Source organism: Pelodiscus sinensis, chromosome 1 (genome assembly GCF_049634645.1).
Source record: "Pelodiscus sinensis isolate JC-2024 chromosome 1, ASM4963464v1, whole genome shotgun sequence".
In the NCBI taxonomy this organism is placed as follows: Eukaryota; Metazoa; Chordata; order Testudines; family Trionychidae; genus Pelodiscus; species Pelodiscus sinensis.
Genome location: NC_134711.1, coordinates 82,121,907 through 82,140,020, shown reverse-complemented (window position 1 = coordinate 82,140,020; position 18,114 = coordinate 82,121,907). Strand labels below are relative to the sequence as shown.

At 39.7% G+C, this 18,114-nt stretch overlaps 1 protein-coding gene across 10 annotated transcripts in view; it reads right to left on the bottom strand.

The window, feature by feature from the left end:
* Nucleotides 1–18,114, bottom strand: part of CFAP54 (cilia and flagella associated protein 54) — a 238,111-nt gene that overhangs the window by 89,068 nt on the left and 130,929 nt on the right. For all 10 annotated transcript variants that reach the window (XR_012905249.1, XM_075933796.1, XM_075933789.1 and 7 more), the window contains 7 exons: nucleotides 16,883–17,064; nucleotides 15,223–15,450; nucleotides 9,353–9,576; nucleotides 9,117–9,252; nucleotides 7,818–7,926; nucleotides 3,936–4,088; nucleotides 697–891 (listed from right to left, as the gene is read on the bottom strand). Coding sequence is in view for 9 of the 10 variants with exons in the window: in XM_075933796.1 (XP_075789911.1) it covers nucleotides 697–891; nucleotides 3,936–4,088; nucleotides 7,818–7,926; nucleotides 9,117–9,252; nucleotides 9,353–9,576; nucleotides 15,223–15,450; nucleotides 16,883–17,064 (1,227 nt within the window). In the remaining variant the exon portion in view is untranslated. The remainder of the gene's footprint in view (nucleotides 1–696; nucleotides 892–3,935; nucleotides 4,089–7,817; nucleotides 7,927–9,116; nucleotides 9,253–9,352; nucleotides 9,577–15,222; nucleotides 15,451–16,882; nucleotides 17,065–18,114) is intronic.

Sequence of the window (18,114 nt, the reverse complement as noted above, 5' to 3'; positions counted from 1 at the left end):
AGTTTTTCATATGAAGAAAAAACTACTCAAAAATTGTGACTGATGTATTGTTGCCTTATTTTGTATTATACTGGGGAAATTATTTTTAATGGATGGGATTGGGGCAGTCCTATAAACACTATGGCTACATCTAGACTGGCATGATTTTACGGAAATACTTTAATGGAAAAGTTTTTCCGTTAAAAGTATTTCTGCAAAAGAGCATCTAGATTGGCAAGGATGCTTTTGCGCAAAAAGTGCTTTTGCGCAAAAGCATCCGTGCCAATCTAGACGTGCTTTTGCGCAAGAAAGCTCCGATGGCCATTTTAGCCATAGGGCTTTCTTGCGCAAAAAATTAAGGTGGCTATCTACACTGGCCCTCTTGCGCAGGTATTCTTGTGCAAGAGGGCTTATCCCTGAGTGGGAGCGGGAAAGTATGTGCGCAAGAAGCACTGATTATGTACATTACAAAGTCAGTGCTCTTGCGCAAATTCAAGCGGCCAGTGTAGACAGCTGGCAAATTTTTGCGCAAAAGCAAGTGCTTTTGCACAAAATCTTGCCAGTCTAGACGCACCCTATGTTGAGGATAAAAAATATCTGCTGTAATGACGTTCTGATGTGAAAGGGACAGAGAATAAAACTGCACAAAGAGGAACATGAACACAGACATACCAAGTTGTTTGTATTAGCTGTAAACAAAATATGTAAATATCTTACCAATAGTTCTTTCATAAGAAGAGACAACTACTGAGAGCTGTGACTGAGGTAATGGTCTGCTTTCGACCATACTGGGGAATTTAAATTTTTCTTGAGAAAGATCAGGTGGGGTTGGTAGAAATGTCAGTTCAGCTCCCTCACTAAATCCCACTTTTCCATTTGAACTGATCTGATTGGTTATTCTTCCACAGGTTTCTAGGTCAGAAATATAATTTATTTACTTAATGTAGTTTACAGACATATTTCCTTCGCATAAATATTTTTACACCATATCACCCCAAAATATTTTCAGTGTATGATTTCTACATGGCATTTCTGGTCTTTATAATGGTAGGTTAGAAGGAAACAAAAGGAATAAACAACTTGCGATTACAAGTGAATAAACATGGAAGTGAAAAATCAGGCTTCATTTTTCTGTCCCTGCAGTAAATAATTAGTTTGCTCTGAATAAATGAAATATGACACATTGAGCACTACTTATACTCTGGATTTAGTTTGAAAACATACAAACCAAGCAAATTTAAATATGTTCCTACTTGCCCTATGTACCTTTCAAGGAAAAAATCTCTAGGACCAGAAACTCAGTCCGCAACTCCACACAATGTCAAATTAAAGTATTAAAAAGTATTCTTGAGCTCCTATTTTGCACAGTGATGGGAGCTGTAATCACTGCAGAAGTGATGTTCTATATTCCCTGTAACTGTGGTTCTTCAAGACATGTCTATATGCAATGAGATTATCCTCATGCACCCTATGGCATAAAAGTTGGAATACCCCAAATGTCCCTCAGTTCCTTTGTTATAGGATTCTGTAGTTATGTGGAAGGAGCATGAGTGATGCACTACACCTGCAGAGGAATCACAGTTACTACAAGTAAGTAACTGTTTCTTCTCCTTTGAGTGCTTGTCCTATTATGCCACTCTTGGTTACAAACAGTAACCTAAATCATAGGGGGTGAGTGCTCAGAGCAGGCCTGGGCAAAACACCCTCCAAGCCTCTGGCACATAGCCCCTTCCTCCCCACAATCCTCAGCTTCCCTCACTACTATTTCCCCCACCCCACATAACCCGAATCTTCTGCCCTTTCTGAGCTCATACCCCCTCCGGGTATGTCTACACTACTGTCCTAATTCGAACTAGGAGGGTAATGTAGGCATACCGCTCTTGCAAATGAAGCCCGGGATTTGAATTTCCCGGGCTTCATTTGCATGAAGCCGGCCAGCGCCATTTTTAAATGCCGGCAGTTCGAACCCCGTGCCGCGCAGCTACACGCGGCATGGAGTAGCTAGTTTGGATTAGGCTTCCTAATCCGAACTAGCTGTACGAATTCCACGAGGAATTAGGAAGCCTAATCCGAACTAGCTACTCCGTGCCGCGTGTAGCCACACGGCACGGGGTTCGAACTGCCGGCATTTAAAAATGGCGCCGGCCGGCTTCATGCAAATGAAGCCCGGGAAATTCAAATCCCGGGCTTCATTTGCAAGTGCGGTATGCCTACATTACCCTCCTAGTTCTAATTAGGAGGGTAGTGTAAACATACCCTCCCAGACCCTGCACCACAGTCTCCTGCCCCAGATCACAATCCCTAGGTCACAACCCAAACCTCTGCACCCCAGTCTCCTGCCCTAGGTCACTACCAAACCTCTGCACCCCAGTCTCCTGCCCTAGGTCACAACCCCCTCCTGCCCTAGGTCATAACCTAAACCCCTGCACCTCAATCCTGTGTCCCAGGTCACAATGGCCTCCTTCACTCAAACTCCCCCCCAGACTTCACAGGCCCACCAGGACCCAAATCCCTTACCCCAGAGGTAGACAAGACAGCCACTGTGGGCCAGATCTGGCCTGCCAAGCCTGTTGATCCAGCCTGCGTCCACCCTGCTGCTCCCCCACCCTGAGGCCAATCGAGACCTGGGGATGGGTAAACATGCAAAGTCTCCTCAGGGGCTCAGGGGACCAGAGGGAACCACCAGCTGTTCAAAGCAGCTGGTGGTTCTCTCTATGCTCTGGGGGGCGGGAGGCAAAGACTTCATGCACTCACCCACCCCCAAGCAAGGGCAGTTTTACCACCTAGAACTCGAATCTACAGATGAAGGTGGTTTCCTGTGTTAAGTTAAAAAATGGGCAACAGACCCCTTTTTCCTTTCAGTATAGGAAAGCAATAGGAATAAACCCCTTCCCTTTGTATTCTAGAGATACTTCTTCCACTTTACCAAGACTTAGAAGGGATTTCACTTCTCGATGTAATATGCTTTTGTGAGAGTGGTCTCTGAGTGGGAGCAGGGCTGCTAGGTAAGATGATTTCTATTGAATACCCTACCATTGTGATCTCTTGGACCCAATGGCCTGTAGAGATGAGGTTCCAGATCCCATGAAAATAAAACAAATGGTTCTGAAAAGCAGGGAAGGAGGCCGCAGATTTGACAAGGAGTCAAATTTGCTGCCTTGGTGATGACAGTGCAAAGTGAACAGATGATGAAGGAGGCCACAGATGGCCTCCTCTGATAGGCTCTGCTAAAAAGAGAAAAAGATATCTGAACTAATTGGGAATATTTCAACTAACTAATTTTTTGTTGGAACAAAACTTTTCATATATGCTACAACAAAACTTTCTATGAGGAGCTTTCTAAGATCCAGAATTAATTTTTAGGAGAGCAGGGGAAGAGAGAGGGAGAGAGACAGAGACTACCCACTTCAGAAAAAGTCAATAGCCCCATGGCTAGGGCACTCATCTGAAATGTGGAAGACCCAGGTTTAAGTCCCTGCTTTGAAGTAGGTAGAGCACAGTCTTGAAGCTGAGCTTCCCCTATCCCAGGCGAGTGTGTAGATATTATCTATCCTTAACTTCTCCTCCTAATGAAAACAACTCATCAAGAGGACCAAATATTGGCTAACAACTCCAACCAAAAAAGGACAACAAGAATTAAATGGACGATGAAACTATAATGAATGAATGAAGCAGTAATGAAGACAATGGCTGTTTTTATATTCCTAAAGAAAAAAATATTTGGATATTCTTAAAGTGAAAAATGTTTGGTTACATTTTCACCTTACAAGAATTCAGAGTTTTTCTTTAAATAAAAAAGACTTTTATCTTGCTCTCAACAACTATCACTGGAATTTAAAAATTGATTTTCTAATATTTGTTGCTAAAAATATGTACCATATGCAATCATGTGTTATAAGGGGTTCTTAGAACTACACACATTTGATAATTAAGAATTTGATTAACAATTACCTTACCTTGTGTGTGAGCAAGAAATAGTGAAAGCAATTTTCTGCTGTGTCTAAGTGCTCTGCTGTGGTACTTAGATTTTTCTAGGGTTTCTCTGAAACATTTCAGTGTGTCTGTTACATCAAGAAGGACAGAAACTATAGGTTTTGCTTGACTGCCATCTAAAAGGAAGTAGTAATTAAGAACAATTTTTATATTTTATAGTTGAAATATAAGAGCATAGACATAGTTGAACAATTTCTCAACTGGAAAAACAACAAATAGTCTTGCAGCACCTTAAAGACTAACAAAACATATAGGGTATGTCTACACTACCACCCTAGTTCGAACTAGGGTGGTTAATATAGTCAATCGAGTTGCAAATGAAGCCCGGGATTTAAATATCCCGGGCTTCATTTGCATCTTGCCGGGCGCCGCCATTTTTAAATCCCCGGTAGTTCGGACTCCGTGCCCGCGGCTACACGCAGCACAGAGTAGGTAGTTCGAATTAGGCTAATTCGAACTACCATTACTCCTCGTGTAGCCGTGGGCACGGAATCCGAACTACCGGGGATTTAAAAATGGCGGCACCCGGCAAGATGCAAATGAAGCCCAGGATATTTAAATTCCGGGCTTCATTTGCAACTTCGATTGACGACATTAACCACCCTAGTTCGAACTAGGGTGGTGGTGTAGACATACCCATAGATAGTATCATGATCTTTCATGATCACAACCTACTCTCATATGAATGAAGTTATTAAAAGTCCAGTTTCTCAACTATTAGGCACTAGGTTGATTAGATTTTCTGTTTGTTTATTAACATAAATCTAAAGCATTAAGAGACAGTCAAAACACTACTTTTAAACTTTCAAATATGTTTCATTGTTGCACTACAAATGAGAGCAAGTCTTTATTATACTCTCAATGTCATCAATTGTACAGTGATTTTACCCAACTTCCTTAGTTCAACCCACACACCCTCTCATAGTGATGTTAAATTCTCAGGAATAAACTTTTGGAGAATATTCTAGAGAATATTTTTGAGAATATTCTCTAATGAGAGAATTTTTGAGAATTTTATCTTAAATACTTGTTAAATAGTTTTAAAGAATTTTACTATTTATAATAATATATTTATTTAATAAAACTTCAAGAATCATGAAAGTTTCCAATTGTTAAAAATGAAAATTCAGGAAAGTAAAGAAAAAAAAGATGGAGGTTTAAATTACTAGAACTTTTATTAAGAATCTTCTGTTGCAGGATACAAATATTTTTAACTTTCTGGATTGAATACAAGTCTAATCAGAATCTGCACTTTCCAAATCTAATCCATATATTTCAATCTCTTCTTCTTCCTCATACATATCCTCTTCTTCGACTTCTTCTTTCTTTTCAGCATCATCAATTTCTTCTTCTGGTTCTGTTTCCTTTTTTCTCTTGGGGATTTCAACGGAGCATCATTTGGGTTTTTAAGAAGCTTTATATTATGGGCTATGAATGTCAGCTTGCCTGCCCTTTCTTGTGTTAACTTGTTTCTTGTTGCATTATGAATGATACTGTAAGTACTGAAACTTCTTTCAGTTGCTGCTGCTGTTGGTGGCATATTCAATAGGTTGATCGCTGCTTTCCCTAATTTTGATCCATAGCAAATACCTTTCCACCAAGTTACTGCATCTATTGAGCCAGCTGATTTTGTTACATATGATTTTCAAAAAAACCCTTTTTAGCATGATACTCTACAAGCTCTGCAATGACTTTTGCTGAGTGATCAGTGCATTACATTCTTGTGACTAATTTATCGATGAATTCAGTTCCTTGTATTTGTTCATTTCTAGTAAGGCACTCACCATTGAATTTTGGATCTAGAATATTTGCAGCATAGTGAATGTTTTTTAGATCCATATCTTTTCTTTTTTCAAAACTTTTCATCGCATTCTGTTTTTCGTGTTTGGTAAGTGGACTTTCAGGAAGTAGCCTATCAAAATGATCGCTTAATTCCCTGAAACATTCAGGAACTTTGCTCATTTTTGGCTGGTCAGATTCAAGCAGCGTAATCCATTTAACAACAGGACTTATCAGTGCATGCAGTTTTTGGACCCGTACCCAAATACATCTTCATCCAGGATTGAATTCCTGGTACATTTGCTCAGTTTAGCCTGTAAATCTTCATGAACAGCAAGGCATTTTAAGACTTTTTTTTATTTCAATAAGCTTTTCAACCAATATAAAATGGAACCCCACCTAGTTTTAACTGGCAATTTAAGTGCACAAGTTTGATTTTTGTCTTTTTGAAATGCAGTAAAATGAGCTTGTAAAACTTGCGATTTGTTAATTTACTTCACAATAGTTTTACAGGTAGCTTCAGTTTCTTGAACAGATTTTAAGTTACTGCTATCACCAATTAACAAATTTAGTGTATGAGCAGCACAAGTGTACATACCAATGTGATTGTATTTTTCGTTAAGCATTGATAAGGATTTCACCATTGCTGCATCATTATCAGTGACAATGGCACCAAATTTTTCAGTGCCTATTTCTGTCATTATTTCTTCCATACAGAATGCCATATACTCAGCAGTATGGCATTCAACATTGGTTGCCATTGTCTTGTAAAACAGTGGTTGGGGTGTTGATATAATAAAATGTAGAACAGATTCATTTCTTCAGTTGCTCCAAGCATCACACTGCAGTGCAAGAGAAGAGGCTTCAGCAATTTTTGTTTTTATAAGAGCATCAACACGTTGATATTCAGCTTCCAAAAGTTTGTTAGAAAGTGTGTACCTGGATGGCATCTTGTAAGATGGTTTTAATTTTTGCATGAAAGTAATCCAATCTTTGTTTTCAACCAATGAAAGAGGCGATCCCACTGAGAATACAGCTCGTGCAAAAAAACCATCCAAAACTTTGTTTTCAGTTTCATTCATAGAATCAAAGTAGTGACTTATAGAGTGACACACCTTGGCTGAACTAGATGTGGAAGGTGGTGATGTAAATTCACTATCACTATCACAGTGTTCTATAGATGTTGATGCAGTTGATGGCTGAGGTGATCTGCTTCTGGACTCTGTTGCCTTTTCCTTGATGTAAGCAGGAGTCTTCATACAACTGGAAATATGCTTTCTCATCCTTGTCGCATTTCTGATGTATTCAGCCTTGCAGTACTCACATTCATATAACCACTTTGTCTTTAACTGTTTTATTAATGAAATAATCCCACACATGACTTTTAGGCTTAGTTCTTCTTTTCATACTGATGAAAATACAATTACACCTTTCACAAAAGATAATAAATGTGTTATTGCCTCTTTATATTCTTTTTGTGATGCTTCCAGAAAGTTCCATAACAGTCAGAATTCCTGACTCATTAATGTTCTAGAAAGTTCCATAACATTCTGGAACATTCTATAATGTTCTCAAACTATCTTGAATGATGAAGAAAGCTCTTTTACATTCAGGGTGTTCTAAAAGTTTAATACAATATATTATTCAAGAAGAAATGAAAAATTAGAAAATTCTCAAAAATTCTCAGGAAATAATCTTTTGGGGAATATTCCCAGAATATTCTTGTTCTAGGAGAATATTCTCACCTCACATCACTACTTGTATATGATACCTTGACACATATGTGATATTTAGAACCACATCATCTTTTTCCTTCTGAAGGCTTTGAACTTATCATTATTACTCATGTCCAATTTGAATAGATTTAAAAGACTCTTTCTACCATTACATCCCACCTGAGCTAACTAGTTCCTTTCAAAACAGTATTTCTGAGGCATCTGTAAAAACAGAATTCAACAGCTTCTAATCCTGTATGTAAGAGAGAAACTATGATAGGACAAAAATTAATGCAAAACAAAACTTTTTGGAGAAAATAAAGACTAGATTATATTGAAATGTGTTCTGACCTGCATAAACATTTGGCATCTCAGGAACAAAATGATGCCCAGAAACTGTCACTTCATTAAATATGCTGGAAATATGCAACTGTTTTCCAATGAAGTTTCTGCAATTTATCTAAAAGAGATACATTTGTCACTTAGTCACTCGTTTATACTTACAACATCCAATAATGTGTAACGTGTGTTCCCTAAGTTAGGCACATAAAATTTAGATGTCTAAATAAAAATGTCTAATTTTCAAAAATGCTAACTACTTCAATTGCCATAAAAGTCAACAAGAGCGTCAGATGTTCTGGACCTAATGAAAATGAGGCCTCTTATTTAAGAATCCAGATGTGAAGTCATATGCCTAACTTCAGGCATTCACATTTAGAAATTTACAGCCAAGATATTTACGTACTTAAAACTATACCACATTTCTTGCTTGTCACTATTAATATAATAGATTTCAATGTTTCTCATAAAATATTAAGCTTAATGTATTATTAGGAAACCAAATAAGAATCATGGTATGTTCTTTTATACAATTTAAAAGTCTATTATTTTTAATGGAACAGATATCCAAACTGTTATAAACTGGCAGAGTTACATTAATTTCAATTAATGAATTTCAAATAAATTTGAATTGCTGGGCCTTTTGAATTGCTGGGCCCCAGGATAGTTGTCCCAGGATAGTTGGCAGGGTCAACTGATCATTAAGCAGTATTGCGGTTAAGGAGCAGACTAGCAGACTAGCCTGTTTTATACATATATGGTATAAGGGTGTGTCTAGACGACATGGTTTTTTTCTGAAAAAGTGGCCCTTTTTTGAAAAAACTTCCCCTGCATCTAGACTGCTGCCGCGTTCTTTCGAAAGTAAATCGAAAGAACGCAGCAGTTTTTTTGACCACGGAAAACCTTTTTTTTATAAGGAAGAATGCCTTTTTTCAAAAGTGCTCTTTCAAAAAAAGGCGCTATGTAATGCAAACTGTGCTTTTTTGAAAGAGAGCATCCAGACTGCCTGGGTGCTCTCTTTCAAAAAAGCGGCTTGCTTTTTCAAAAGTACTGGTTGTAGTCTAGATGCTGTTTTTCAAAAGAGGCTTTTTCTAAAGATACTTTCGAAAAAGCCTCTTTTGAAAGAGGCTTGCAGTCTAGATGTAGCCTAAGTGTATAAACTCTGTTCTATGCTGTTCATTAATTTCATCTTAAGATTCCTGTTTGAGAACATTATGAGAAAACTTATTAATGTGTTAAAATAAATTAAAACATTTTTCAGGACTTAGTTCATAGTGAGATTTAGTATCCAAATAATTTAAAAAAAGTCACCTTGTTTACATCATCATCTAGGTATTTTATTAAATGAGTCTGAGGACTATCTGGGCTTCCGAATTGCTGCATTCTCTCCAGAAGTTGTCTTTGTGCAAATACCAGCAGTGGAGTCACTTGTTCAGTATATCTCTCACTGGAAAAGGCCAAATAATACTACAAATCAAAAATACTCATGTTTTAAATGAATAATCTAGGATTTTTTCCCTTTTCAAAAGCCCATAAGTGTTACTTACTGTGTAATTGTGTTAAAATGCATGGCTATGTGTACCAGTGCTTCCCATTTCTTCATCTGGTATAAGAGTTCTATAGTTCTAAGTACCAAACCACATATCCATCTCAAGTCAACCACATTGATATCATCAAGAGGGCAGCTAAAAGTAAGATTAGAACCACCATCCTCATCAGCAATTCCTCCTACACAACTTGGAACACAGAAATCTCCTTCTGGTTCAAAAATCTATAAGTGGGACATAATAAGTTGCATAATAACAGTTTTAAAATTTAAGTCAATTAATTATATTACAATGAACAACTGCAGTTTTAATGTAACTATAAAATTATTTTTGCCCATTTCCTTTTGTTTGCCATAAAGAATGTTTTCCCCTCCCTGATACTGGGATACTCAGTTTTATTTTAATCACATACTCTTTAACAGGCACCTGAACCCATTGGGAAGATTTTGAAAAACTGAATGTTTTTTGTTTGGTCAGAAAATGCCAATTTGTTGAAAACAAAACTGTTCACAATCAGTTTCCTAGTTTGAACCTTTTTTATGAAAAAGTTTCAAAATAGTCAAAATTTCCTTTCATTTAATTTTAAATTTTCATTTTCAAATTTCATTCCAATTTTATTTCAATATTTAAATTATTTTATAATAATAATAATAATAATAAATTAAAAGATTGAAATAAAAACAATGTTTCAATTTTTTTTTAAATAGAACAATTAGATTGACCCAATCCAAAGCAATTTCAGATTTTTGGATTTCAAAATTTTCAAGATTTTGACTTTTCATCCTGATTTGGGATGGGAATTTTTTTTTCAAAATCTTGAAAATTCTCAGGGGAGAGGAAAATCATTTCCTGCTCAGTTCTCATGGGCATCTCAGAAACTGAAAGAAAAAAAGAAAAAAATGTAAAATTGAGGCAGACAGTAGTGAAAATAGATGGCTTCCATTTCTACATTCTTCTTTGACAAGTACCAGAGGGGTAACCATGTTAGTCCATATCTGCAAAAACAAGGAGTCTTGTGGCATCTTAAAGACTGAGGGTGCACCTACACAGCAGTTTTACCTCAAAATAAGCTACACAATTTATTACACAAATTGTGTAGCTTATTTTGAGGTAATATTTGAAATAGCTTATTTCAAAATTTATTTCAAAATAAAGTGCTATTATGACAAGTTCCTGAAAAAAACATGCGTGTTATTTCTAAATATATTTCAAAATAATGGGCTCATTTAAAAATGCAGAGTTGCTATTTCAGGATACTTCCGGTTCCCCCAAAATAGCCACGTTGTCCAGATGTAGCCTAACATTTCTTTGGGTATAAGGTTTCATAGACAAAATCTCACTTCATGCAAATGTTTTCACCCACAAAATCATATTCAATCTGTTAGTCTTTAAGGTGCCACAAGACTTTTGGTTGTTTTTATAGTCTTCTTGTACACTACATTTTTAGAAGGCAAATTCTACTTGTACAAGTTAAGAAGAGTTACTCACCTTGTGCAGTAATGGTGGTTCTTCAAGATGTGTGTCCCCATGGGTGCGCCACTCTGGGGTGCTAGTGCATCACTGCACCAGCGACCAGAAATTTTTCTAGCAATATCCACTGCACCACACACATGCTGTGGCGCCCCCCTATGCCGTTGGTGTCCATTAGGCGCAGGTGCAGTGCAGCCCCTCCGTTCCTTCTCTACCCATGATGTAGAGCATGGGGCTTCAAAGCAAGAGAAGAAGGGAGGGTAGTGGAGCACCCATGGGGTCACACATCTCAAAGAACCACCATTACTGCATAAGGTGAGTAACTCTTTCTTCTTTTCGAGTGGTGTCCCCATGGGTGCTCCACTCTGGGTGACTACACAGCAATTATTGGCTCATGCAAGTGGGCTTGGAGCCCTGTGCTTTTCACTGAGGATAATACTGCATGCCCCAGTGCCAGAGATGATGCAATGGAAGACGGGAGAGAGTAGTGTTGTGCAATATGTGTTCTGATGACCATGCGGTAGCATTACAAATGTCGTGGAGGGGAACATTGTTGAGGAAGGCAGTAGTAGAAGACATCGCTCTGGTGGAATGGGCCTTGATGACTCCAGGTGGTTCTTTATTATGGATGGTGTAGCATGTGTGGATACATCAGGAGATCCACTTAGAGCTTCTCTACAAGAGACAGATTATCCCTTGGATCATTCTGCGTAGGAGAGGACGAGTTTAGGGGATTTTCACCAGGCCCTCATCTGGTTGATGGAGAATGCATGCGCTCTGTGGACACCGAGGGTGTGCCAAGCAGCATGCACCAGGTCAGCATGTGACTTAGGAAAAAAGGAAGGTAAGTGTATGGGTTCATTGACATGGAAGGAACTTTCGGGAGGAATTTAGAGCGGGGTCGGAATATAACTCTGTCCTTGGTGAAAACCGTGTAAGGGGGATCCGCCATTAGGGCAGGAAGTTCGCCTACTCTCCTACTGGAGGTTATTGCAAGCAGGAAGGAGACTTTCATCGGCAGGTATGACCAGGGGCAAGTCCCCAAAGGCTCAAAGGGTGGTTTTGACAAGCTCTTAAGTACATGATTTAGGTCCCAGATGGGAACTGGCAGGTGAACGGATGGAAAGGTGTTTTGTAGACCCATGAGGAATCTCTTAGTGATCGGGTTAGCAAAGAAATAAGCGCCTTCCATGGGGTTGTAGTGTGAGTGTGTTTAAACCACTGAGAAAATCCCTTCCATTTATAGGGGTACGTTTTCCTGGTGGATTATCTTCTGCTGTTGATCGGTATTTCTTTCACTCTTTCTGAACAGATATTTTTGGCATCTTGGAGCAATGAAGGACCCAGGCATGGAGGTGAAGTTTGTTGAATTCTGGATGGAGAATCATCCTGTGATTCTGGGAGAGAAGACTGCATTGAGGCAGAAAGGCATATGGATCCGTGACTGTCATCTTGTGGAAGTAAGGATACCATGTTTGCCTGGACCACACTGGTTCAATAAGTATCACGCGAGCTTGTCTGTTCTGATCTTGATGATGACTGTGGAGTATGGGAAGGGATGGGAATGCAAAGAGCAAAGGTGCATCCCACCTGATGGAGAAAGCATCCCCCAGGGAGTGCTTCCCTAAAGCTGCTCTGGAACAGTAAAGGTGACACTTCCGGTTGTTTCTGGTCGCAAAGAGGTTTATGTCTGGCTGACGCCATTGACGGAACACATAACTGATGGCATGCCTGTCCATCTCCCACTCGTGATGATTGTAGAACATGCGGCTAAGGGCATCTGCTGTAATATTTAACACCCCTGGGAGGTAAGAAGCGACAGGAGTGATCTGGCGCCCCAAACACCAATTCCATAATTTGAGAGCCTCCGCATGTAGGGATGGGGATCGAGCACCTCCTTGTCGATTGATATAATGCATGCAAGCAGTGTTGTCTATCATAACGTTGATGGTCTTGCTAGCTATATGGCGTAGGAAATGTTGGCATGCATACCATACTGCTCATAATTCTAAAAGGTTGATATGGAGAGTTTGCTCTGTAAAGGACCATTTGCCTTGGGTTCTGAGGGTTCCCAGATGGGCACCCCATCCCAGGAGTGATGCATCGGTCATCATGGTAAGTGTGGGGTACATTGCTGAAATGGCACTCCAGTTAATACATTGTGTGGATTCATCCACCAATGTACGGAGTTAAGGACCCATGGCAGAATGGTAACTGACTTGAAGAGCGGGTCTCTGTATGGAGTGTAGAGTGTGGCTAGCCAAGACTGCAGGTGTATCTTATGTATTTTTGCTAGCCTGAAGACATAAGTTGTGGAGGCCATGTGTCCCAGAATTTTTAGGCATTCGCGAACTGTCATGGTAGGGGTCGCGCATGCTATTGTAATGAGGTTGCATAGGGCATCGAATATGTGCGTGGGTAGGGTCGCTTTGGCCACCACAGTGTCAATGTGCGCTCCTATAAACTCCAGCCTCTGAGTGGGATGCAGTGTAGACTTTTTGTAGTTTATGTGGAAACCGAGGTTGAGCAGAAGGCTCGTAGTAGTTTCGGTCATGTCCTTTGTCTCCTGGAAAGACGTGCCCTTTATAAGGCAGTCGTCTAAATACGGAAATATGATGATTCCCCCGATGACGTAAAGAGGTCACTACAATGGCCAGAGTTTTGGAAAACACGGTGGGAGCGGTTGATAGGCCAAAAGGGAGCACTCAATATTGGTAATGGTGGTGGCCAACTGTGAATCGTAGCTAACGTCTGTGTTCTAGGTGAATTGTAATGTGCAAGTATGCATCATGAAGATCGAGAACCAAAAGCCAGTCTCCTTGATCCAGTGTGGGGATTATTGTTGCTAGGGTCACCATCTTGAATTGGTTGTAAGCGATGTATTTGTTGAGCTTTCTTCAATCCAATATGCGCCTTCATCCTCCACTCTTTTTCTGTGTTAGGAAATACGTTGAGTAGAACCTTCAACCTTGGAACTCTGTCGGTACCAGTTCTATGGAGCCTAAGTGGAGGAGGTGAAGCACTTCTTGCTCAAGGAGGTTCTTATGAGAGGGATACCTGAAGAGGGATGGGGTGGGAAAGTGGGTAAGAGGAGGAGAAATAAAAGGGATGGTGTAACTACGTTGGATGAGCTCTAGGACCCATTTGTCTGATGTTATTTGAGTCCGCTGTTGAAAAAAGGAGCAGAGGAGGTGGTTGAATTGTGGGCAATTGGTCGGTGGTGTGACCACAAGAGAAGCGGCTTTCTGGCTCTTGAGCAAATTTTCAAATCTACTGCTTTGATATGGATGGTTGAGTAGATGCAGTTTGATGTTGCTGCTGACATTGTGTTCTGAGATGTTGAGGTCTTTCTTTTTGGCGGAAGTGGTACCTAAGTTATTGTCCATCTTCTGGTGGCCCAGCGGTGTGATTGGTGCCGACGGTGCCGTTTGTTTCTGTTTGGGCTTTGAGTGTGCTCTCTTATGTAGCACAGGTATCTTGGGTGGTGCAGTGCCTGCTGTGCCGGACCTATGCATGGTGCTGATCCTCAAGGCCGTCACTGCCAAGGGTAGAAATCAGGCCAGAATTTTCATTTTTGCAAGAGACATGCCAGAAGAGGCAGAGGGATGAGTTTTGTCCATACCTTTTGGCTGAGAAACAGATTTTGAGACCACTGGAGTAACTTCAGAAAATGGTTGGAGGGACTTTTCGTACAGTAAAGCCTTCAACCTGTTGGCTCAGTCACGGCGTGCTCTAGCCATCAACTTAGAGCAGTGAGGGCACTTTTGTGTCTGGTGTGATTCTCCAAGACACTTTATGAACTTAGAATGCCCGTCAGACACAGGCATAGTATCCCGGCACAACTCACATCTGTTGAAGCTGGGAGATCCCGACACGAGGTTCAGCGAAAAGCGGCAGGCCACTAGAGGAGATTTTTTTTTTTTAAACTCTGGGGTATGGTAGGGGCCTTAAATCTCGGAAAAGTGAGGGAACTAGGGGCAAATAACAGGTTTTTTTTTGTTGTTTTTTGATAGAATCAGTGGAAAGAGAGAAGCTCTGTCTGCTGCCAAGGACAGTAGAGAAGGAACAGAGGGGCTGCGCTGCGCCTAATGGACACCAATGGCACCGGGGGGGGGCGCCACAGCGCATGAACAGTGCAGTGGATACTGCTGGAAAAATCACCAGTCGCCAGCATGAGGACGCATCAGAAGCCCAGAGTGGAGCACCCACGGGAACACCACTTGAAGAAGAAATACTGTTCTTCTATATTGGCTGTATTAATGGCAGTAGTTGGAAGTTCCCAAAATTAATGATCAGTGCAAGAAAATAATTCCTCCTGATTCTTTTCTCCATTTTTTACATATCATTCAAAGAACTAACTAACTACAATGGATATAATATATGAATAAAAACACGTTTACCTTAAGGGAATTACTCATTTGTAGTTCTATTATCATATCCAGGATCATATCTGATGCCAAATAGAATGGCAGCCAAATGGTGCTGATAAGAATATCGCTGGTAATAGGAAATAATTCTTGAAGAGAATGTGAATGCTTGGCAATTGACATTGCTTCTTGAGTATAGTTCCAAAGTTCTCGGCAAGTATTTTGAAGCAATGTCCAGTGACCACCACGATGAGCAAGAACCTACATATAATTTTTTCAAAATGTTGTTATATTTCCAAAGTATAGATTTGAACAAAAATTCATTCCTTTATCTAAAAACTTTAATCCTTGAAAATTATGATTTCTTTAAATTGCTCACTTTCTGTAATAAATTACTTAATTCGTTAATAAAATGATCATCACAAACGTGTAGGACTGGAAAGGACCTTGAAAGGTTATTTATTATAGTCCCTTGAATTCAAGGCAGGACTATGTAATAACTACACCATTCCTGATAAATATCGTTCCTAAAAACCTCCAGTGATAGAGATCCCACAACTTCCCTAGGCAATTTGTTCTAGTATTTAACTACCTTGATAGTTAAGAAGATTTTTTTAGTCTACAATGTATACCTTTCTTGCTGCACTTTAAACCCATTTCTTCTTGTCCTATCCTCAGAGGTTAATGAGAACAATTTTTCACCCTCCTTATTGTAACAACCTCTTGGCTACGTCTACACTGGCCCCTTTTCCGGAAGGGGCATGTAAATTTCACCAGTCGTCGTAGGGAAATCCGCGGGGGATTTAAATATCCCCCGCGGCATTTAAATAAAAATGTCCGCCGCTTTTTTCCGGCTTTTAAAAAAGCCGGAAAAGAGCGTCTACACTGGCCCCAATCCTCCGGAAAAAGCGCCCTTTGAAGTAGGAATAAGAGCCTCCGGAAAAGGGCGCTTTTTCCGGAGGATCGGGGCCAGTGTAGACGCTCTTTTCCGGCTTTTTTAAAAGCCGGAAAAAAGCGGCGGACATTTTTATTTAAATGCCGCGGGGGATATTTAAATCCCCCGCGGATTTCCCTACGACGACTGGTGAAATGTACATGCCCCTTCCGGAAAAGGGGCCAGTGTAGACGAGCCCCTTAAGTACTTGAAAACTGTTACATGCCTCTTCAATAGTCTGTTCTCCAAACTAAACAAATCCAGTTCTTTCAATAATTCCTTAGAGGTCATCTTTTTAAAATGTTTGCAAAAGCTCTGTGTGGTAATCATATTCAGAGCCATACACTATTTCATTTTATGTCACTTGTTTTTCTTTAAGTGAAAAATAAGGAGAGATGACAGAAAGGCAGTCCCCAAACAGCTACATTTAAAATAGTTTTTAGAATATCAAAATTGATCACCTATTCACCATGCCCCTCAACTCTTTTAACAAAGGAGAGGCCAGTATAAACAAGTAAGTCTAGCAATAGTTTAAGGAAAGATTTTAAAAATATGATAAGGAAAAATTATGAAAAATGCAAAAGATGTAGTATTTTTGTCAAGTGTGTATATATGATACTCAGTATTTGAACTTTACATTTGGATAAAAACCACTGGTTTTCCCCCATTTAAAATTTTTTTGAGATGTTTAGGTTTTTTAAAATACTACACTAACATAAAACAACACAGTGAATATCTTAATTCAAAAGTGCACATTACCACTGCTCTTCTTAAATGAAGAAAGGTTTTTGTGAAATGCTCTAACAAAATGGCATTAGAAATAGCTCGTTCATGTTCTCTGATGGAAAAAGTAATGGATAACTCTGTATCGTTTGTCATTTGAGTTCGAGGAGTATCTGCTTCACTGAATTTTGTGCTGTGCTCAGAAGATTTATCAGGATCTTAAGATGAAAAGATAATTGATTAAAACGGAGTTAAAAATCTCAAAAAACGTAAGAAAAACACATCACTAGACTTAAGATTTTAAAGCTGCATTTTAATATTCAAAAGTCAGTTAATATTATTTTCATAATTATTTTATAAGCAATTATTTTTATAGATAAGCTATATCATCATACTCTATTTCCACTTAAGTGGAGGTCAATGTAGTGATGGGAAAATTGGTTGAACTAAAACAGTGTGCATAATATTTTGTGCATCCTCCAAATTAAACCAGAATCTCTTTTCTATTAATCAGTCTTCCTCCCTGAAGCTATGCAATTTTTAAGAGATGTGGCCGTTTGGCTTGCTCCCCAAAATCTCACTGGTGGCAAAGCCTTCTTTGGAAGGGAATGAATCACATGCTCTTTTTATGACAATGCTTGATGTGGGTAAAAATTACTTAGTTCGGTAATGAGACATGGTGAGTGGGGGAGCTGGTGAAAGAAACCAGCTTTCAAGCTTACGCAGAGATCTTTATCAGTGACCTGCTCTTTTTCAGGTACCTTTCAAATTCTTACGAAGAGTCCTGTGAAAGCTCTAAAGCAAGGGTGGCCAACCTACGGCTCGTGAGCCACATGCGGCTCCTCCCCCCTTTAAACTGCGGCTCACAAAGACTCCCCCTCGGTTCGTTAAATCCCCCTCCACACACACCCTTAGAAACAGTCCCTGGCCCCCAGCTCCCATCCAGTGGGGCGATTCAAAATGGTGTTGCCAGGATGGCAGCCCACAGGAGCCTCATGTGGCCTTGTCTTTCTTTGGGCGGGGGGTGGCCTCAAAAAAATTGCTCAAAAAAAATTCTGGTGTGCTCTTCGCATTTTTTCTGCCGCTCTTTTGGCTTTCTTCAGTTAATGGGTTGGCCACCCCTGCTCTAAAGCTTATCTCTTTCACTAATAAAAACTGCTTCAATAAAAGATACTACCTCACCCATCTTGTCTCTTTAACTAACATGGCTACCAAACCACTGCAATTAGCTCTTCAAAAGGAGGTCTCCTCCATAGGGAAGTAGGGTG